Here is a 23486-nt window from a genome sequence, read left to right as displayed (position 1 = left end):
GTGTGTGTGTGTGCGTGAGTATGCCAGCTTTTGCCATGTGTTAATGACACAAACAATTTGTTATGAAAACAGATTTATACTAAGTTTACCTGGACACACACACACACACACACACACTCTTAATCTGTGTAATGTGTGTGTTAAATTGTATATTGATTGTGTAATGTTTTTTAACTCATGTGTGTTGAAATTTTAAAAATGCTCTATCAAACACAAACACACACACACACACACACACACACACACACACACACACACACACACACACACACACACACACACACACACACCTGCTGGTTAGTCGTCCTCTCTTGACGAGTGTTTTCAGAGACTCGTCCTTCAGGTCTCTCTTGAGTAGCGACGGCCGACCACGCAGACGAGGAGCAGCTTCATATGGAGACACAACCATTCTGAGGGAACACACACACACACACACACACACACACACACACACACAATCTATTGAGTGTAATCTCTATTACATATATATACATGTTACAATATTACATGTAATATTTCACCACCAAATCCAGCATTTTGCAAACAAACACAACCAGCTTCATGAAGAATCGCTCGACTCAAACAGAACCCTGTGCAAAAGCTGATGTGTGAACCCCAGTGCTGTTACTGATACTTCATGAGTAAACACAGCTGATCTGCACGCAGCCTTTACACACGTGTTCACTACACCATGTATTCAGTACAGCTGCACATCAGTCTTCTACTTCTCTTCATTTTCCCTGTTTATTAATAATGTACTGAACATTTCCCCCAGCATATTAATGAGTGAGCAGTAATGTCTGTACTGTATCTTCAGTGTTGCTGTTAGATTAGTGGATCAGTTTTGTCTTTGGTACTCACTAATCTAATGTATCTGCACACACACATACATCACTGTAGAGAGCATTACTGTGACAGAGATCTGTGAGGGGGAACTCAGTTATGATGAACACTGTGCGTTTATAATAACACTTGAACAAAAAAAAAGATGCAGACCCTAAAAACACACACACGCACACACACGCACGCACGCGGACGCACACACATTAATGTTGAGTTGCGTGCGGAAACACAGATCTGCAGTGTTTGACAGGACTCCTCCAGACACACACTGACGGACCGCAGATGCAGACCAGAGGAACACGGTTCATCATTTACACATCCGCTCATCAGGAAACACACTCCACACAGCAGCACTACTCTGCTGGATCAGCTTGTCGGATGCTCATCATAACCGCACTTTTGAACGTACCAAAAACATTTCCTAAAGATAAATATGAAGAAAATATGAGAAAAAGAAACTTATTTTTAATGGGCAAATTTATTGCATCATTTATCATTAGAAAAAATAGGAATGTGTTAAAGTTTTCAGTTATAAACTGCAGCATACTGTCATTTATTAGGCAAATAACAAACTGGCCAGCAGGTTTACCTGTCCTCAGTCAGAATCTGGCCATTTGAATAATAATAATGAAAATAATAATAATAATAATAATAATAATAATAATAATAACAACAATAATAATATCAATCATAATTATAATAATCATAGTAATAATACTTTTACTACTACTACTACTACTACTAATAATAATAATAATAATAATACTATTACTACTAATAATATTAATAATAACGATAATAATAATAATAGTAATAATTATTATTATAATAATTATAATAATAATAACGATAATAATAATAATAATAATAACAATAACAATAATACTAATAATAATTATAATAATTATAATAATAATATTAGTAATACTACTACTACTACTACTACTACTAATAATAATACTAATAATAATAATAATACTAGTATTACTATTACTAATAATAATATTAGTATTAATAATAATAATAATAATAATAATATTAATGCTAATACTACTACTACTACTACTACTACTAATAATATTAATAATAACGATAATAATAATAATAGTAATAATTATTATTATAATAATTATAATAATAATAACGATAATAATAATAATAATAATAACAATAACAATAATACTAATAATAATTATAATAATTATAATAATAATATTAGTAATACTACTACTACTACTACTACTACTAATAATAATACTAATAATAATAATAATACTAGTATTACTATTACTAATAATAATATTAGTATTAATAATAATAATAATAATAATAATATTAATGCTAATACTACTACTACTACTACTACTACTAATAATAATAATATTAATAACAAAAATAATAATTATTATAATAATATAACTATAAATACTACTACTACTACTACTACTAATAATAATAATAATAATAATAATATTAATAATAATAATAATGTAGAGCTTCATGATTATTCTAACCTCTCTTGTGTAAAAACAGTGCATATTAAAATTCAAGGATAATAACAATAGTCTAATCAGTACTGAAATGAGCTTTAATAAGAGCCACTGTTGGTGCTTCCCTCCTTTTTACCGTTTATTCTTCAAGAATAAACTCAATATTTACAATAAAAGTTCCTTGTAAAATGTTTTCTCTGTGTGGCAATACAGCAGGTCAGCGGTGAAAGAGGACTTCACTCACATCGGGTTGTGTTCTTGCTCAGTGTGATGTTGGACTAATAGTTTGCATTGGGAAAAAAACTGGGGGGAGGGGGGTGGCACGGTGGAGCAGTGGTTAGCACTGTGACCTCACAGCAAGAAGGTCGCTGGTTTGAGTCAGTTGGTGTTTCTGTGTGGAGTTTGCATGTTCTCCCCGTGTTGGTGTGGGTTTCCTCCGGGTGCTCCGGTTTCCCCCACAGTCCAAACACATGCACTATAGGGGAACTGGGTAGGCTAAATTGTCCATAGTGTATGAGTGTGAATGAGTGTGTATGGATGTTTCCCAGAGATGGGTTGCAGCTGGAAGGGCATTGGCTGTGTAAAACATGTGCTGGATAAGTTGGCGGTTCATTCCGCTTTGGCGACCCCGGATTAATAAAGAGACTAAGCTGACAGGAAAATGAATTAATGAATGTATGAGTGTGTGTGTGTGTGTGAGAATGAGTGTGTTTGGGTGTTTCCCAGTACTAGGTTGCGGCTGGAAGGGCATCCGCTGTATAAAGCATATGCTAGTTGGTGGTTCCTCCCCTGATAAATAAGAGTCTAAGCCGAGGGAAAATGAACTGAAGGGATGGACACAGCTCTGCACCTATTGGCCAGTTATGGTACTGCACTGTAGATGAGGTTTAGTCTTACTTTGGGTTTCTGTCAGTGTGCAGTCCAGAATTAAACACATGCAGATTATTTCTGTGGCTGACTTAAACATTTAAAGCTTGTAAATATGTCTGTATTTGTGAAAATATAAGGTCATTCAACTATTATAGGTTTATAGCGCTGGTGTGTTGTATTGTATAAACACTTCTTCATATCTTCAGGCTACTTCACATGAAATCAAATATGCTGATTTTGCTAAAATTCGCAAGATGTCCTCACTGCAGCCCGCAGCTTGATGGCATAGGCGATCATCAACTACATAGCGGACCCTGTACCGTATACTAAGGTAACGGCCATGCTAGTGTGACGGTTGGGTTTAGGGTAGGGGAGGTTTAGGGAACCAGCAGACCTGGTCAACTACGTCATTAAGCAGCGTGCTGCAGCGGTCTCAAAATTTGATATAAATAATCTAAAACAAGACAATATTTTATACTCGTCTAGAAAATGCTTGATTTAAAATCTTCGATATTTGGACCAGAAACAACACAATAAATCTGAGTAAGCGTGCTTTCACACCTGCCTTATTTAGCTTGGCTGAATGGCACTTGAGTTGGTCTTCCCTCTGGGTGCGGTTGGTTTGGGCAGGTGTGAATGCAGCAATCGTACTCAAGTGGGCACCAAAAGAGGACCACAACAGCAGACCGAGACCTCCTTGAAGAGGTGCACTTTCAAATAAACCCTGGAGCAGTTTGTTTGTGGTGAGACCCAACCACAAAAACAAGACGAGCATGTCACAGTTTAAGCAAATTAATTCACGCCTCCTGAAGTGACCTGCAATGCGCCATCTCCGTTTGCCATGCCTTAAACATTGTTTTCAGCCGCAGCTGTGCTTTACTTTCGAAAATGTACAGTTTGTCTAAAGTGAAGTATATAAACTATACAGTACACCATGAGCAGGGTTCTGACCACTCGAAAAGCAGTTCAGGAACTATGTTCAACAACATCTGGCCAATGAGTGATGTGGGTTTTGTCACATGACTGCAATTTGGCTCTTTTCCATTTGTTCGGATCAAAGCAATCAGTGTGTTGTGAAAATGACCCAAAAGACGGCAGAAAACGCAACAATTCACCGCTTATTGCCCTTGGTGCTGACCAAATGAAGCAAACCACAGATGTGAAGCACCCTAATAGAGCAGGTTTTGCAGTGTATGGCCGAGTGTGTGACTGATAAAATCAGCCTTGTGAATTTGTGTTTTTGAGAGTGTGTCTGATCCTCACCTGTTCTCCACATGCTCCTCGTCCTCCTGCTCGTCCTCCTCCTCCTCCTCCTCGTCTGGACACAGGCGTTTGGTCTTCTGGACGAAGTGCACAGGGACGAATGTGATCTGCTTCTCTCCGCCGAGTCGATCCGGCAGAACCACCTCCTTCTTCATGTTCATCTCTGAATACGGGCAGCCGAAGGCACTGAGAGGAGCAGAGAGGAAAACTAACAATAAAAGTCATCTTTTCTGACATAAAGAGCTGATGAAGAGTGCAGTAATATAAGCATCCTCTACAGCTGCGTTTAACATTCAGATCTTGATAGTCAGATTCAGAGACTATGGCAAAATCACAAAATATAGAACTGGCCAGTGTAGTTGATCAGTTCCCCTACAGCGCATGTGTTTGGACTGTGGGGGAAACCGGAGCACCCGGAGGAAACCCACACCAACACTGGGAGAACATGCAAACTCCACACAGAAACACCAACTGAGCCAGCTGAGACTCAAACCAGAGACCTTCTTGCTGTGCGACACCACTGAGCCACCACGCCGTCCAGCAGTTGGCATGTCATTATTGATTAAATGTATTATGTTGCATTGATCAGCCTTCTGTTGTGTTCTGATGTGATGTCTGACTGTTGTAGCAGTGAAATAACTCATGATCATTCAGCGGAGTGATAATACTGTACTGTGCTCTAAACCTGCCGGAACTACTTTAGCTGAGCCTTTATCTGACAAAAACCAAACACCAGAGAGAGACCAGCAGCCAATCAGAATCAAGCATTCAACAGACGCTGTATAAACCTCTATAAAAGAGCTGTGTGTGATTCCAGACACACAAACACACCATTCTGGAGTGAAGCTCAGCTGAAAACATCTTCAGGTCTCTCTCACTCACATCTCTAAGAATAGAGTTTACTGCTCTGCGAAATAAACAAACAGGGTACTGCCTACAGCGTGAGCTTGATTAAGAACACAGTTCACATTTCTGCCTGCTGGATCAGTGTGTGAACATCAGAGCGGGGAGATCAGTAGCTGTGTTTCCATCCACCTATTTTATGTGCATTTTGCAAATAAGCATTAAAAAAAAACAGTTGATGGAAACACCATGATGCGCATAAAAATGAAAATGTGCATAAAAAACTTATACGCCTAACTGGGTAGGATAAACTTTTTATTCGATAAGAAAAGATGCGCATAAACTGCGATGGAAACACTTTTACCGCACAAACTCCAGCATGCGCATTAAAAAAGGTCATGTGATTTTGTTGAAAGAGATCATGTGATGCTTAAAACGTGTGTGAATGGATAAAACGTCAGGCTGAGCACATTATAAAACATCTGAAAAGTTGTTTGGGTCATTATAAACGCCTTACCATTTCAGTATTAGTGTTATTATATTATTAATGACCTCCAGAATCAAGAGCGCCTGTGCTCCGCGTCTGACACCTTCAAACGCCACTGCGCGCTCACTGCAGGTCAGGATTGTCTTCTGAGGCGCATTCATTTAGAAAAGATTGATGCAGCTTCTCCTACTGCAGCAAATGCAGTTTATACTGTTGATATTTGGCCCCAGTTAATCAGGAAGTGACGATTTTGTTTGCTTTGACTCGTTGGATGGAAACGATGCTTCATTCGCACAAATTTTATGCAATAATCCAGTTTTGCGCATGAAGTTTATTTCGCATTTTTGGATGGAAACACAGCTACTGATATACTCTATTACACTGGTTCTCAAACTGTTTTCACCAAGTACCACCTCAGGAAAAAAATTGGTCTCTCCAAGTGCCACCATAATGAGCAGTAATGAAATAAAGCAGCGAAGCTGGCCAAATTAAGCAGCTCCAGCACTGCACAGTTCTAAAACAAGTCATGTTCATAGGTATTCAATTTTTGATAGATTTTGAAATATATGTTGCATGTACATATGACGCTCTTGTAAAACGTTTTGATATCTAAACATTAGCTTGTATGTAGATTGCTCGGGAACCCGTTTTCCTCAGAGGATGTCAAGCAGACAGAACATTGCTGCACTCTGATACGAGTTTTATTTATGGAGAAAATGAAGAAGCACTGCAGTGTTTGGGTGCTCTGCGTTTGAGATCATTAGTCTAACGAAGATATATTCTATGTAAAATATGAAGCTGATCAGTTGATTCTTGTCACATGACTCGCGGTGCGGCATTCTAAAAGTTAAGATGTTTTCAACTAGGTATGCCTGGAATACGCGAGCGCGTTGTGCTGCAAATCCTTCTCATTTTTTAAAACCTGTGGGTTAAATTTTGAGGCTCAAGTGACAAGTTGTAACAAAAGTGTATTAATTTTTTTTCTTTCATTAAAAGTGATTCCTTTGCGTACCACTAGAAGTAAGCCCATGTACCACTAGTGGCACACATACCACAGTTTGAGAACCACTGCTCTATAAGATTACACCTCTATGGTCATGTAATCTGACTGATGAATCACATATAGATTTCTTTAATAGTGGTGTAATCTGACTACATTTGGATTTTACCATAAAAGTAGTTTACGTTACATTTAGGGTGCAGTAATCTGACTGAATTGCACTATTTTTTATGTAATTTAACCTGACTATTCATCTATCTGCTGTTGGCCAGCTCTGTGAACTAATATCTGCACTGATGATTCCACTGAACAATCAGCAGAAGTAAAAGACTGAATATACTGATGTAAATCTCCCTCTCCATCTCTCCGCTGCTCCAGACTCCTGCAGCTCCACAGTCATCATGCTCACTCAGCACATCTGAGATGAACAATTTTCCGCTTCATTCTGAGAGATTCAGCAAAGCCAAAATGAGGATTTCACACTGATGTCAGACATGAGCTGGAGCGCGCACACGCACACGCACACACACACTTAAGCGTGCACACACACACACACACACACATACATAAACAGATAATCTTGAACAAACTCTTGTGCGCGCACACACACGTACACACAACCACACACACACACACAAACAAAATGTCGTGCGCACACAGATATGCACATGCACACACAAAGACGTGTGCACACACAAACATTCGTACATTTTTGCACACTGACACTCGCTTGCATTTGCACACTCATTCACAATCAAGTGTTCACAAAAAATAATATTACACACATGCACACTCTCAAACAAACGCTTGTGCACACTCACACAGCCATGTGCACAAACACAGAAAAATCACAGAGATGCGCACGCGCACATACATAAACATGCAAACACAGACATTTGCACACACACACGCACACTTGAACAAACTCTTGTGCGCACACACATAGACATATGCACACGCACACACTCACTAGTATACATACACACAAGCATGCACATGCAAAAATCACACGCACATACGCATACACACACTCTCGAAAAAACTTGTGCACACACATAGATGTGCACACACACACACGCGCATACATTTGCACACACACTTTTACACACAAGCTTGCATATACACACACATACTTGTGCACACACACACACACACACACACACACACCCTGATACACACACCCACTGTTTAACAAATCTTTGCATGTTAAACACACACTGAGTGTAATTTAACTCCAGACTGATTTCCTGACCAACAGAACTGCAGAGAACAACATCAACATGTTCATCACACAAACACCAAGCTTAAGACTCTCGGTTTCTCTTTCTGCTTGAGCTCAAAGTAACCACACACACACACACACACACACACACACACGCACGCGCACGCACGCGCACACGCACAGACACGCACGCACACGCGCACACACACACGCGCACACACTGAACTGGCTCGTCTAGAATAAAGCGCAGATGAAGCAGCTCTGATGGCTCATTTTAATATGCACGGTAAATTATGCATCATTATTATTTACTTCAGCTCCTGTTTACTGTAATAAAGGCTTGAGGCGGCTCATATCAACAGCGTCAGGCTCATTTCACTTTATTAAAAACTGATGCAAATTACAGCAACATGAAGAAAACTCACACACTGCAGCAGATCAGCGCAAACACACACCCATGAGAAATATGAGCATGGACATGTAGGATTAATTCAGCAGGACACATCTATTCCAATAACTATATACAATTAAATGTGCATTAAACATTCCTGTTGTTGTTATTATTAAGTTGTGAGCATTCTTTAAACTGACTGCAGGAATAGTCTGATCGACGCTCCTTTGCTTTAACTGATCAGCAGAGCCAGGCAGAATCTGCTGAAAATGCTGATCCAGCAGGTTTTTATGCAGCGGATGCCCTTCCAGCCGCAACCCATCTCTGGGAAACATCCACACACACTCATACACTACAGACAATTTAGCCTACTCAATTCACCTGTACCGCATGTGTTTGGACTGTGGGGGAAACCGGAGCACCCGGAGGAAACCCACACGAACGCAGGGAGAACATGCAAACTCCACACAGAAACACCAACTGAGCCGAGGTTCGAACCGGCGACCTTCTTGCTGTGAGGCGACAGCACTACCTACTGCGCCACTGTGTCGCCCTATAAATCATATCAACATTTTCATATTATTTATATTATTTTATTTACAGACATTTACACAAGTCAGGCCCGCAGCCAGCCTGGTGAAGGGAGTCGTTCTTTTTTCTCAAAATGTGGACTTTTTTGCAGTTATTCACCTCATTTTCAATTTAATTATGATGCATAAATACTCCAATAAGTGGCATTGTAAACACTATTTTTAGCTGGATTAGCTTGTTGTATCCTGCATTTTCAATGTAACAAAAATATTTCCAAAATATTTATAATAAACAAATATTAAAAAGAGCTTCAGGATTTTCTTCTAGCCTCTCTGGAAAATTCATCTAACAGCAGCAGCCTAACATGTGGAAAAATATTGATAAAACTTTACAGACATGGCTATTTATTAATTTACTGACATGGAAACCCAGAGGAAACCCACGCCAACACGGGGAGAACATGCAAACTCCACACAGAAACACCAACTGACCCAGCCGAGGCTCAAACCAGCGACCTTCTTGCTGTGAGGCGACAGCACTACCTATTGCGCCACTGTGTTGTGTGGGTTTGTCAGGTTTTCCATGACCGTAGGAACCCTGATTATAGTATTGCACCGTTACTACTGTACACAATTTATTATTTAATATATAAATGTGTCTTATTTTCCTCAGAGGCTTTACCTGTTTACCTTTATTAATGAACTTTAATCGACTTTAATAAAAATAAACAATAATAGGCGACGCAGTGGCGCAGTAGGTAGTGCTGTCGCCTCACAGCAAGAAGGTCGCTGGTTCAAACCTCGGCTCAGTTGGCGTTTCTGTGTGGAGTTTGCATGTTCTCCCTGCGTTCGCGTGGGTTTCCTCCGGCTGCTCCGGTTTCCCCCACAGTCCAAACACATGCAGTACAGGTGAATTGGGTAGGCTAAATTGTCCGTAGTGTATGAGTGTGTGTGTGTGTGTGGATGTTTCCCAGAGATGGGTTGCAGCTGGAAGGGCATCCGCTGCGTTAAATGCACTGGATAAGTTGGCGGTTCATTCCACTGTGGCGACCCCGGAATAATAAAGGGACTAAGCCGACAAGAAAATGAATGAATGAATGTTCATGTTCTGCTTTTTTAGTACATTTTAAATAAACAAGTCATAATAAAAACTAAAATAACAATAAACTCTGTCAGCAGAAAACAATAATAATCTTGCCTTCCTGTTTAAAAGATTTATTATGTGCATTCATCATTTCTCTCACCTCCAGCATATTTACACGTCTCTGAATGTCTTCCTCCAGCAGATGCACATCTCTTCTCATATTAAGATATTTGTTCTGGAAGATGAGAACGTTTGCAGTGTTCATCTGCTCGCTAAATTGCATCGTGACACTGCGCTTCTGCTTAAATAGCTGCTTTTGATATAAACTGTATGCAAATGGAATGTAAATGAGGCTTTAATGAAACACAGTCCAATTCTTTCTGAGCAGAAAAGATATTATAGAGGGGCTATGATGCAAACATCACTTCTTCAAGAGTTGAATATGTCCTGTAACGCTAAACATGAGTCCATTATGTTGTTTATAATCAGACCTGATGAATGAAACACTTTGATTGGCATTCTCCCTTATAGGGGGAAAGCCCCGCCCACTAGTGCCCTTCTCTCCATCTCATTAGCATAAGCAGCAGCCCTGAGTGAGAAGCAGCCGTCTGTCCATTAGCCATTAGAGTGTTTGAGCTGCTGAAGATGATGTCAGCATAGACTAAGAGCATTATAGATGTGGAGTTCTAGATGAACAGCGACAGGAGCAACATAGACTGACAGAAGCATCAAGCACACATGCACACCTGACCAGCACTCACAACACACACACTGCTGCTTTACATCTGTCACTATGCTGATGCATCTGTAGCTCCGCCCTCTTCTGAAAAGAGTGTACTGATGAATTATCTCACTGTGTGTTTGTGTGAGAAGTGTGTGTGTGTGTGTGTGTGTGGTTCATCTCACCTGTGGTGTCCGGTGTATTTTGCTCCTTTAATGTGTCCGATTCCTCTGCAGCCTGGAGTCGGACACACACCCTGATTCATGGAGCTCTTCACGTCTGAGAGCGATGTATATGCTGAAAAACACACACACACACACACACACACACACACACACACACACACACACACACACACACACACACACACACACACACACACACACACACACACACACACACACACACAGAATCAGCAAATCAACACATTAATTTGCAAATATACTACAGTAAATATTCTCCAGTAGTAAAAACACACAGCATTACTCATCCATCACATGCTCCACACACACACACACACACACACACACACACACACACACACACACACAGACACACAGACACACACACACACACACACACACACACACACACACACACACACACACACACACGCACGCACGCACGCACGCACGCACGCACGCACGCACGCACACGCACGCACACGCACACGCACACGCACGCACGCGCACACACACGATAATAATGCTTCATATATCATACTAAACACAGTAAAACTTCACATCTCTCGGGTCCGGCTGGTAATTTATCATGTGATCTAATAGTGTGGCATAATGGGAACACAACACACACACACGCGCACGCACGCACACACACTGCATACAGCACTATTACTGCATTGAGTCATATTTCAGGTGGACGCAGTACAGTAAACTCAGAACTCTGCAATCTGAATATCAGTATATTAAAACAGATTAAAGTAAATTAAAGAGTGAAATTAAAATGAACATTTACCAAACACACAGAAGAATTGCAGATAAACAGCAAGAAATATTCAAAAATAACATATATAAAATAGAAATGAAGGTGCAATTTTTAGTGTTTAGTGTTTTCAGTGATGCGGGTGTGAATAATGAGAGGACAGATGTTTAATATGAGTCTGTGCTGAAGGACGACCTTCATTTAAAAGCCTTGCTCTCTCTCTCTCTCTCACACACACACACACACACACACACACACACACACACACACACACACACTCACTTGGCGGTGGTTCGAGTGGATGACCCGTCCTGGAGCACCAGCCCACAGGATGAAGGTCCGGCAGATCTGAATCCACCCAGAAATCAAACTTCTCATGCCAGCCGTCAAAATGAACCTGAGACACGAGGCAAGGCAGGTTTATTTCTATAGCACATCTCACACACAGAGGCAACTCAAAGTGCTTAACATGAACAGGAATAACTGAGAGAAGAGCACAAAATAAAAACAAATATTAATTTTTCAAATTCAGTCAACTTTAATAGGTTTTTAGAGGCAGATTTACTAGTTTATATTAGTTTATATTTTGAAAGTGCTTAGTTTTAGTTTAGTTTTTATTAGTTTCAATATAAACGTGCCTAATAGAATAGTCCCTCCCCTTGTCATTTGATTGACAGGTGTCAGTGTAAATGCATATCTGTCAACCCTCCCGTTTTTCCCGGGATTCTCCTGTATTTTACAGTTCAATCCACTATCATCCCATAAAGGTATTTCCAGTGTTTCTCTGAAGGGTGGCAAATCAACAATAAAGAGCCGAGTCTCCGTATACACAACACATACCGCCGAACCACCAGGGGTCGCCCCTTGCTCTTAAACAAGACTCATTGAGTCTGTTCTGTGCTTTCACTTTGTTTGGGCATGAAAACACTCTGAAATAAAAATAAATATGGCAGGATTCCCTTTCCTTTTCATTACAGGTGCCGTCGCCCCTTCATATGCAATCCTCAATACAGTCATATAATGGTGCGTGACTGTCAGCTGATAACTTCCATAGTGATAAACACACACTGCTTCCTAAACGGATTCTAACTCGCGATTTGAAGCGGAGCAAAAGTCTGGGTTTTGTGTGCGTGTTTAAATAGACTTATACACATAATAATAATAATAATAATATCTAAAAATGTCGATCTTGGTGTTTTTTTTTTCAAACACAACTAATTTTGTCCTAAATCAGCAGAAACAGTTATGCAAGCAACAGAATGCTTTCATTATATTGTTTGATGAGTGCATTTTTAAAGTCACACCTCTGATATTTAATGCATTCAAAAAAACATTTTTAAATTAAATCATTCATTGCTCTTTAATCAGATTGTGCAAGTTATACAGTAAAGAAATGGCATGCAATCCCTTATTATGGTGGCCATATCCCTTATTTTCACATCTCAATGTTGACAGGTGTGTAAATGTCAGTAACTCAAATGCAAAAGAGTTTACATCATTGATTCCCTTTGAGTTGTGGCTGGTTAGATGCACAACACCTGTAAGACATGTGAAACACTTTTGCAAACAACCTTTGCGTTTTCATTTGCGCTGTGTCAGTCACTACACCATCGCCAGAGCGGAAATACAAACGGCAATGCAGGATTGGCCAAAGCATTGATTATGTTATTATGTTAATTTCTGCATCCACATATTGAAAATGGAATTGTGTCTGAAAATAGTCCGTAATCTCCTTCCATATCTGCCCCTATCAGACGGTGTGTGTGATATAAGACGATGATATCAAATGAGACTGTGTGTGTGTGTGTGTGTGTGTGTGTGTGTGTGGTGATTCTGCTCACTTTGACTCGGTGGTCTTCTGTGTCGGTGATGGTGGCCACGCGGATCAGCATCGGGTTTCTTCTGTCCACCGCCTCCAGCTTCTGGAGCGTCTGGAAACCGTGAGCTGATATCTGCAGGAACACACACACACACACACACACACACATACTCAGAACACTGTCTGGACACTTTTGCCACACATACACACACAACACGCATTCACACACACGCATTATACACACAGACCAAAGATTCTTACAGGGATCAGTCAAGTTTGGTGAAGGAGACATCATGGTTTGGGGTCATTCAGTATGGAGAGATCTGCAACATCAACAGCCTGAGGTATCAAGACATCTGTGCTGCCCATTACATTACAAACCACAGGAGAGGGACAATTCTCCAGCAGGATAGCGCTCCTGCTCATACTTCAGCCTCCACATCAAAGATCCTGAAGGTCAAGCTGCTCCAGGATTGGCCAGCCCAGTCACCAGACATCAACATTATTGAGCTGATGAAGGAGGAGGCGTTGAAGATGAACACAAAGAGTCTTGATGAACTCTGGGATCCTGCTGAAGGCTTTCTTCTTCATTCCAGATGACTTTATTAATCAGTGATGTGAGTCATGTAAGAGATGTATGGATGCAGTCCTCCAAGCTCATGATGGAGTCAGACACAATATTCATTCTGTCTCCACTGCAGCAGGACTTTATATTCTATACTGGACATTATTTCTGTTCAGTGATGACACTTTAGTCTGAGCAGAGTCAGAGCGCACTGTCCTCATCAAATCAGTCAACATCAAGACATGATCAGATTTATTGAGCTCAAATCAGCAAAATCTAGAGGCCTTCGCCTTTCATAGAGACACTTCTGACACCAGATCAGCAACTAGAAGAGCAGTTAGTATTTGTGTTCCTAAAACTTGGATAGACGACTAGACTCTTGTCAGGTAGTGTATACAGACACACATGGACACAGACACACACACCTCGCTGAAAGACTCAGCTGGAGCTGCAGACGCACCGCTGTCTCTCATATAATCCTCCCAGATAAAATGCTCTGGATTCGGGTGTCCTGTAAACAAAAACAACAACAACACTCACATCACAAACTAACATCTGTGTGTGTGTGTGTGTGTGTGTGTGTGTGTGTGTGTGTGCGTGTCCACTTACACATAAACTGCAATGCAACACACTGTTCTTCACTATAAGATTAATATAATCGCCCTTTATCATATTAATTTTAGATCCTCTAAGTTAGATTGCAAACATCTCCTGTGGCCTGTTGCTACTGCATTCATTACAACCCTGTATAAACACTCTGATGACAGCGCCCCTACTTCTGTATATGTTTTGATTAAAAATAATCATATTTTTAATATGTTTCAGAATATTAGTAAAGTAAGCATCACATTCTTATGTAGTAAGCGGTATTTTGATGTTTTTTATTTAAATTTAGCCTCTAAAAACACTGAATACACATTGAACATGTGGATTGCTGTAGCAAAGTAACGCTTTACGACTCTGATGAGTGTTTTTGTCACAAATTAATAAACAACTGTTACTCAATAATATCTATACAAAATCAGTCACCATATATGGAAAGTAGACTTTGTAATCTTCCAAATGACGCATGGTTTATCATGATTCCTTTATATTTGGACTAAAACTTTATGGTTGAACGTATTAAACGTATTAAACAGGGAATGTGGCAGAGACTGTTGGTAATCTGAATACCTGATCTCTGCTATGATATAAGAATAATAATTCAATTCAAGTCTAGTTTGTTTGTGTAGTGTTTTTTACAATAATATTGAATAAAGCGAGTGCGTCTGCAGTCCTCTAGGGGTCGCTGTAGATCTGAAACTCACCCTGAGGTGCAGTGAGCGGCCGGCCATGGTCCTGACACCAGCCAACCGGGTGAATATGAGGACTGCTCGCATCACACCTGACAACACACAACACACACTGATGGACTTACAGTTTCACTATTATACACAGAAAGAAAAACTAAGATTGGTACAGATTTTCGGCTCACACACACACACTGTAACATTGTGTGTCATGATTGTGTGATTGTTGTTATCATGTGACTGTGACAATAAGGCACACAATCATGTGGCATAACAACAGACTCGACTGATTGTGTGACATATTATATGATGTATCTGACTGTAAGATCGTGACTTGCGTGATGACTCTGTAAAACGTTTGTTATTGTGGCACAGTTATTGTGATTGTACTTATCTGATTTGGCTGATTGTGTGACTTTTATTGTGACCTATGAGTGATCGCAGCTGTTATTATATGAGGTGTCAGTGGCTGTTATGATGTTGAGTCAGAGCTTCTCCTGCTGGACACACACAGTAACAGCACACTGCATGATGTTATTTCTGTTCAGATCCTTTTATATCCGCTCTGTGAACGGACGCATCTCTCTCTCTCGGTCTGTGTGTGTGGGAAGAGCTCTAATTTTACATCATTTCCCTCTCCTGGGCTTTCATGAGTGAATCCCAGCAGTGATGTGGTGCATTATGTAAAACACAGACACGCATCGTAGTGCACGAGTGGAAGACCGGAATCAATCAATCATTAGAAACACACGTTACATAAGCAGAAGCGGCTCACACACACACACACACACACGATGCTGCAGATATTAATGTGAGCCGGAGAGAGAAATTCAATCACAGCCTCCATTAAACATCAAAGGCACTTTCATTAAATCAGCTCGACTTCAAAGTCACACCTCTACGATTCATCAGACTTGTGCTAATGCTTTATTTGTACCATGATCTACATTCTTTCATCTGCTCTCTTACATTACTGTAATGCATTGAACATTAATATGCATTAGAGCTGCTGCATATTCAGTCCTCGTCAGATTAATAATGTGCATTAAAACTGCACACAGACCAACAGTGTCTACGATATTATTGAGATTTGTTTGCTCTGATATGGTTTTCTGGTTAGTCAGTGTGCTGTAATTCCCGCATCTGCACCCACCAGTAGTCGTAGGTGTCGTCCCAGTTGTCGAAGTGTACGAGGAATCTGCTGTCCACGATGTCTGCGATGGAGGCCACACACACCAGACAGGGGTTTTTACGGTCCACCGCCTCCAGCTTCATGCCCACCGCAAACATCGACTCGCTGGATGCCTGCGGATGAAAACAGCAGAGATGGCGTCTAGAAGATGTGTTCATGTATGCATGCTCACAAAACATCTTAAGAAGGAAAGCAGCTCCGAACTCATGAAAAGAGAGTCTGACGCCGCATTCACACGGGGATTCAGCGTCAACGCTTGACTGAAGCCGTGTCTGAAGTTGGGGCTGACGCGATCGTCATAGCAGCGTCAGCCAATGAAATTCACTCACCAATAAGCCCGTCTAGCTGGTGTATTTGCATACAGCGATCTGATTGGCTGACGCTTACGTCGGTGCTTGAAAAGTTGAGCTAGTCCCAACTTCTGCAGCGAGCAACGCCTCTGAAGCGACGCCGATGGATCCACAGTGCAGTTCGGCAATGAATGGGAAGCGTTGACGCTGACGCCCCGTGTGAGAAATATTTAGCACGTCAGTCCTGAATGTAAGGCTACTAAATCTATCATATTTGCTTCTGTTTAAGTGGGAAAGGTTCTTTAATTTGCACATTTAGCCTATATTTACATTTAGCCTATAGGCTAAAACACTGCTTTTATTTATTTATTTATTTGATTTTGCCTTTCCACAATGAATCCTCATTTCACTTAACACGTTTACAATGATAATAAAGCTTGTTAACAAGTGTTTCATGATTAATGAAGGAATTATAATGCTTTGTCTCATTATTTAATCTTTATTGACAAGCATTGACCTTATTCTCAAATGTGGAAGTGCGCCTGTTTTCGCGATTGTCTTCCAACTTCCGTTTCAGTCGCCTATGGAAGAAATGACAAGGAATAATAAATGGCAAAAAACGGTCAAACTACTTGCTCTACAAACAAATGTTTGCATGACTATACAGACCAAGTAGAATAATATAACAAGGAAATGTCAGATTACAACATCAAACAGCGAAACGAGCAGTTTTTAATGTCTAAAAATGAATGGAAGTGAATGAGACCAGAAGTCTCGTGCCAAAAAGATTCAAATGGCAGCGCCCGCTCGTCTGCGGAGAATAAGGTCAATACTTGTCCATTCGCATCCAGTCCCTTTGTGTCCCCTGGTGGCATAATTGCAAACTGCGGTTATACCTAAAAACACGTGCTAATGCTGTGTTGACAACCAGATGCGGAATGTGCAGATAAATTGCATTATTCGAGTGTAAATGGACGCGTGAACATTTGAGTTTACTCGCTTCATCTGCACGTCAAAATCCACTTAATTCGCGCGTCAAATTTACTTCACAACAGATGTGAAACTTAACCCTGAAGATGGAAGCATTCAGCAGTGCTTCTGACTGAGCCCAGCCCAGTTTGATAAACTGTTGTCAGTGTGTGCTGGAGAATTTCCCCCCAGGACACCAACAACAGGCGCTACGTCATAATCACGCCCCCACAAGAGAAAGCTCCTGGTTGGTTAACATGGCGCGAATGTCCGCTGAAGTTTAGATTTTCCAACTAGAGTGGTTTGCGCCGCGCCATTCGCTTGTCTCGCATCATGTCTATTTGCGCCTTTGCATTGACCTAACATGTTAATCACTCGCGCTTGACGCTCCTTCCGCGTCTGGTGTGAACACAGCATTACTCCTTCAGTGTGGCGGCGGTAAGGGTCACGGCGGTAATGCTCCTTTTATAGTGTCACTCAGTTAATGTAATTCCATGCATTTTTTTGATCTTGGAGGTTATGAAAATAGTTTTCCTTTGATAATATTTACATGCGGTTTAAACCTATACAATAATCAATAAATAACATTTCAATAAAAATGTTTAAACAAAAATGTATAAAACAAATAAATAAAATGCATTAAAATACATTTAAAATAAAATACATTTTAAATAAAAATAAAACAAAACAAACATCCAAACTCACATAAATACAGCCAGTTAAGTATACTTTAAAAAAATTAACATGGTTATTTAGATTTGTATCTATTTTTAGCAATTTTGGTATTTTTTAAGTATATTTTGAATAATTCATTCATTTTCCTTTTGTTTAGTCTCTGTTTCAGTGGTCGCCACAGCCACAGCTATTCCAGCATGTTTCACACAGCGGATGTCCTTCCAGCTGCAACCCAGTACTGGGAAACACCCATCCACACTCATTCACTACGGCCAATTTAGTTGATCAGTTCCCCTATAGCGCATGTGTTTGGACTGTGGGGGAAACCCATGCCAACATGGGAAGAACATGCAAACTCCACACAAAAACGCCAACTGACCCAGTCAGGACTCAAACCAGAGACCTTCTTGCTGTGAGGCCACAGTGTAGACACTGTGAGGACACCGTGCCTACCACTCTGAATAATACATTTCTCTAAATATACATTTGGTAACTAGTTAGTACGTAAATGCGTTAACATCCCAATGTAAAAAACTATTTAATGAAACATCTAAAAGCAAAGAAAATGCCTGAAATACTTCTGATTTTAGCATTTAAAACAAATATAGCCTAAAAAATAAATAACTGTCCGATTCTGCACATCCACTAATGATTTATGAGAAGCACACATGCAAGAGGCTGACAATCAGCTCAACACACACACACAAGAGTTTAATTACTGACATCAGCATGCATCTTAATGTAAATATGGCAACATTATTATTTTAATGTTTGTTTAATAGTTATATAATCTGATTTGTGTGAATGAGAAACGTCAGTGATGAAGGTCAGACTTACGCCGCTTTGGGTTTTGAAGAGGTTCTTTGGTGCAGCTTGAGCATTGCAGGCCTCCAGATATTTCTCCCACTCAAACTCATTAGGCTTGTATCCTGATGATGGGAAATAATTCATTTAAAGGGAGAGTTCATGCAAAACATTAACGTTTACTCAGCATGTTTAAACACTAATAATTCTCTGTTTTTGTTGAAGTGTGTTGGAAATCAGCAGCCACGGACATCCACAGCAGGAACAAGAATAAGTGAACAGTGTCTTTAATAAGAGAAAAGACAAATATCAACTAAGGCTGCGTTCACACCTGTAGATGAATTGTTTTGTTCTGAAAAATGACTACGATGTTGCTCTTTATTCTTGGTGTGGTTCGCTTTCACAGAGTTTCTAACAGACCAAAACAGTTCAAACACCTCCTGGGCAAATAAACTCTCCTCACACTGGTCAGAGTTTCAGGCTTATTGTCCCGCTCAGCTGTCATGCATGCATACTTTGATTTCTGATGATGAGCAAGAAGACATGAGCGAAACACTGCGCTTTAATTTTGAATGCTGACACCCACATGCATCGTCACCAAATATAAAAGCAAGACTTTCTCAAACACAGCTGTTGGCTAGAATCATGCATTATAGGCTTCATACTACAGAGAGAAATGACAGATAAACCAAGACTGCAGTTTGCTCAATTTTCCTAACAGATGAACAGCTCTCGTTAATAGTTCAGCATGCTTTTACTTTCGTTTTCGACATGAAACGCACATTTTCCAATAGGAATGATGACATCCAGCCCTGCTCTGTCATGTCTGATTGGTCTGATGACATTAATCATGTGGGACACCAAAAATCACTGATGTATTCTGATATTCCTGTGCTTAAAAGCACAACTCTTACTGATGAAACCAGGCGTAAGAGAAAGGAAAGGCGTCTCCGGCAGAGGGCGCGGCGAGCCAACAAACCAGCTGGACGAACTCTCTGTGCACCCTTTGATACTTCTAGTGACCCCCTCACTCGTAGTCTAGGTGAACTCCCTACTCGTACTTCTACCGAGCTTGCACACCTAAATCTGGGGCATTACTGTGGGAATTGATATTAAAAAGGCCAAAATGTTGATTTCTATGTACTGGGATGACTATATATCTGTCTCCCTACTGTTCAAGTGATTTAGCATGCTCCTTAAATGTATGAGTTAAGTAGTTTTTGCATGTTGATTTATGAACACTGTCACTGAGACACTGAGAGTATAAAAGCTGACATGTACTCTTCAGCTTTGCGCTTTCTGATTTCTGTATACTGAGAGTCGTAGGCCCTTTATTCTCAACGGAGGAATTTTTTGTTTCTGTTATTTGTCTTTTGTTTATTCTACTTTTTCACTGGGTTTTATTTTATTAATAAAAGTGCATTTTATTACTTTTCTTCACTGGAGTGGACATTGACTTCATTTTCCAGAACCCATCTAAGTTACCCTGTGTGGTAAAGTATGAATCTAATTAGTTCTTTTGCAAAATACACTCTAAAGACGATCCTTTAACTAAACTCTAGCTAAGAAATATAGCGAAGGGAGGATCCTGATTTTATCTTTGTTTAGTTAGGGTGATTAAATAAAGGCGAATCAGCACAGCTCTGGTTTATATATTTATACACAGTTGAAGCCCTCCTGAATTATTTGTCCCCTGTTTATTTTTCCCCCAATTTCTGTTTGTTAGATCATTGGATTATTTTGCTTTCTCATTGCAATTGATCCGCTGCAGAGTTAATTTCAATCGAGCCGAGACTACCTCATTCCGGCTCTCTCCGACTGATTGATTTGGCGCAGATCAGAGCGTGATTGCTGAATTAACGATAATCCAAATATAACTGAAAGGTTATAATCTTTAGATTTAATTAGCTCATTTCATCTGAAACTCTAGCTAGGGCGTGACATTGAATCCTCGTGCTTCCTGAGCGTCGGCTGCACCAAAGAGATGCAAATGCTAAAGGCTGGGTCACAACAACTGTGCCTTTGTCTTTGGGTGTTACTGATTCAAGCTGGTCAGGGCCGGTGAAACCTCAAGACTCTAAAACACAATCTTCAACTAAACTAGCCACGCCCATTTTCTGTGTTTCCAACTAGCCACTCCCCTCCTCCTGAAAGCCTTTATAGACGAGACTCGTTTTAGACTTGCTTACAAACTCGTGATAAAACTTGCAGACATGTCAGAGACTCCTGAAAGGCTCTTGCAGACTTGTGGACTTCTTGAAGGTGCTGACTGAGAGCGGACTAACCAACACGTCTGAATAAAGAAATTCTTCTGCTTGTTCAAGTCTCCTGGACTGACTTCTTGCTCTCTTAATTTATTAATTATTTTACAACAGTTCCCAAACAAATGTCTAAGGGTATTAGACTAATATTAGACTAGATGTTCTTCAAGACACTAGTGTTCAGCTTAAAGTGACATGTAAAGGCTTCACTAGGGTAATTAGGGTAAAGTTAGGGTAATTAGGCAAGTCATTGTATAACAGTGGTTTGTTCTGGAGACAATCCAACACTAATATTGCTGAAGAGGTTAATAATATTGAGCTTAACATGACTTTAACACTATTAAAATCTGCTTTTATTCTAGCCCAAATAAAACACATCAGACTTTCTCCAGAAGAACAGATATTAGAGGAAACACTGTGAACAACTCCTGCAGGGAATTTAAGGGTAATGAATGCAACACTTGAACATGATGAACTAGCGCACCTTTGGGTGGATGAAGCTTGTGTCCTGTGGACTCGCACCAGCCGGCCGGTTTGAGGTCAGGAGAGTCTGCGTTTGCCCAGAAGTCATAGCACTCGGAGTAACCATCGATATGCAGACGCAGACGGAAGCCAATCACCTTCAGGAACACAACAGCACATCAACATCTCCAGTTTGATCACATTAGGCTGTTGCTAGATCGGATACGGCTGCAGCCGGAGGTTAATGAGTATTGTTTCTATTATTTATTAAATTCCCCACTTATTGTATTTTATTAACATCTACGCCCACCACAACCTGAAACCCAACAGTCACAGTAATGTAAAATATGAATTTATGTCATACAGTATCGTAAAACATTGCTGCTATATTAATGTGCATTTCCCAGAGATGGGTTGCGGCTGGAAGGGCATCCGCTGCCTAAAAACGTACTGGATAAGTTGGCGGTTCATTCCACTGTGGCGACCCCAAATTAATAAAGGAACTAAGCCGAAAATAAAATGAATGAATGAATGAATGTGCATATCACACTTCCGGCTGGCTGCATATCCGATCTAGACTTTATCATCACATTAGTTGTCTGCAACATGAGGTCAAATAACCTGCAAAACTCCAACACACATGAAAACCCCACATCATACGCTCAATTTCTGCATCATTTTTAATGCAACTCCACATTAGTGAATCAATGCATTTGGCAGATGCTTTTATCGGTAACACTTTACAATAAGGTTCATTAGTTAATGCATTTACTAACATGAACTAATCATGAACAACACATGTACAGCATTTATTAATCATAATTGAACATTTACTAATGCATTATTAACATCCAAGTTCATGCTTGTTAACATTAGTTAATGCAGCATGAGTTAACATGAACTAACAATGAACTACTGTATTTTCATTAACTAACATGAGCAAATACTGTAGTAAATGTATTGTTCATTGTTTGTTCATGTTAGTAAATGCATTAATTAACATTAACCAATGAACCTTATAGTAAAGTGTGACCCTTTTATCTGATGACATTTATTGAACTCAGCATCTTAAAACATTTTTTAAATTCCAGCCAAACAAAAGTAAACAAGGCTTTCTCTGAAAAACATCACTGGAAAAAATAGCTTGATTATTTAGTCTGTTTATTGCAGTAAGCAATGATGACTTGAGTACATGGCCAGGATAAATAATACAGCATTGTATTTAAGCTAATAAATAATTATAGAGACGTCAGCTTATTTCATGTGAAACTGATCAATGTTCATGATTCAAAAAAAGCATCCCAGTCTAAAGCACAAGTCAAACACCCTGACTTTTCCCTGACTAGCTGCATTTCTGTGAGATGATGAATGGAAAAAAGGCAGTGGTGTGGTGTCAGTGCTCAGAGTGCAATAAAACAACAACAGGTCCAATAGATGAACAAACGTCACCAAACGTCAAAAGAATCATGCAGCC

General features: G+C 40.0%; 1 protein-coding gene across 4 annotated transcripts in view; it reads right to left on the bottom strand.

Moving 5' to 3' along the window:
• The window catches only part of LOC101884098 (lethal(3)malignant brain tumor-like protein 4), a 64499-nt gene that overhangs the window by 22489 nt on the left and 18524 nt on the right, over nucleotides 1-23486 (bottom strand). For all 4 annotated transcript variants that reach the window (XR_012399619.1, XM_073941255.1, XM_073941254.1 and 1 more), the window contains 10 exons: nucleotides 22035-22170; nucleotides 19323-19414; nucleotides 16513-16664; nucleotides 15378-15454; nucleotides 14496-14581; nucleotides 13528-13638; nucleotides 11969-12083; nucleotides 10930-11041; nucleotides 4467-4652; nucleotides 291-410 (listed from right to left, as the gene is read on the bottom strand). Coding sequence is in view for 3 of the 4 variants with exons in the window: in XM_073941255.1 (XP_073797356.1) it covers nucleotides 291-410; nucleotides 4467-4652; nucleotides 10930-11041; nucleotides 11969-12083; nucleotides 13528-13638; nucleotides 14496-14581; nucleotides 15378-15454; nucleotides 16513-16664; nucleotides 19323-19414; nucleotides 22035-22170 (1187 nt within the window). In the remaining variant the exon portion in view is untranslated. The remainder of the gene's footprint in view (nucleotides 1-290; nucleotides 411-4466; nucleotides 4653-10929; nucleotides 11042-11968; nucleotides 12084-13527; nucleotides 13639-14495; nucleotides 14582-15377; nucleotides 15455-16512; nucleotides 16665-19322; nucleotides 19415-22034; nucleotides 22171-23486) is intronic.

This window comes from Danio rerio, chromosome 24 (genome assembly GCF_049306965.1).
Source record: "Danio rerio strain Tuebingen ecotype United States chromosome 24, GRCz12tu, whole genome shotgun sequence".
Lineage (NCBI taxonomy): Eukaryota > Metazoa > Chordata > Actinopteri > Cypriniformes > Danionidae > Danio > Danio rerio.
This window is presented reverse-complemented; position numbering and strand designations above follow the sequence as displayed.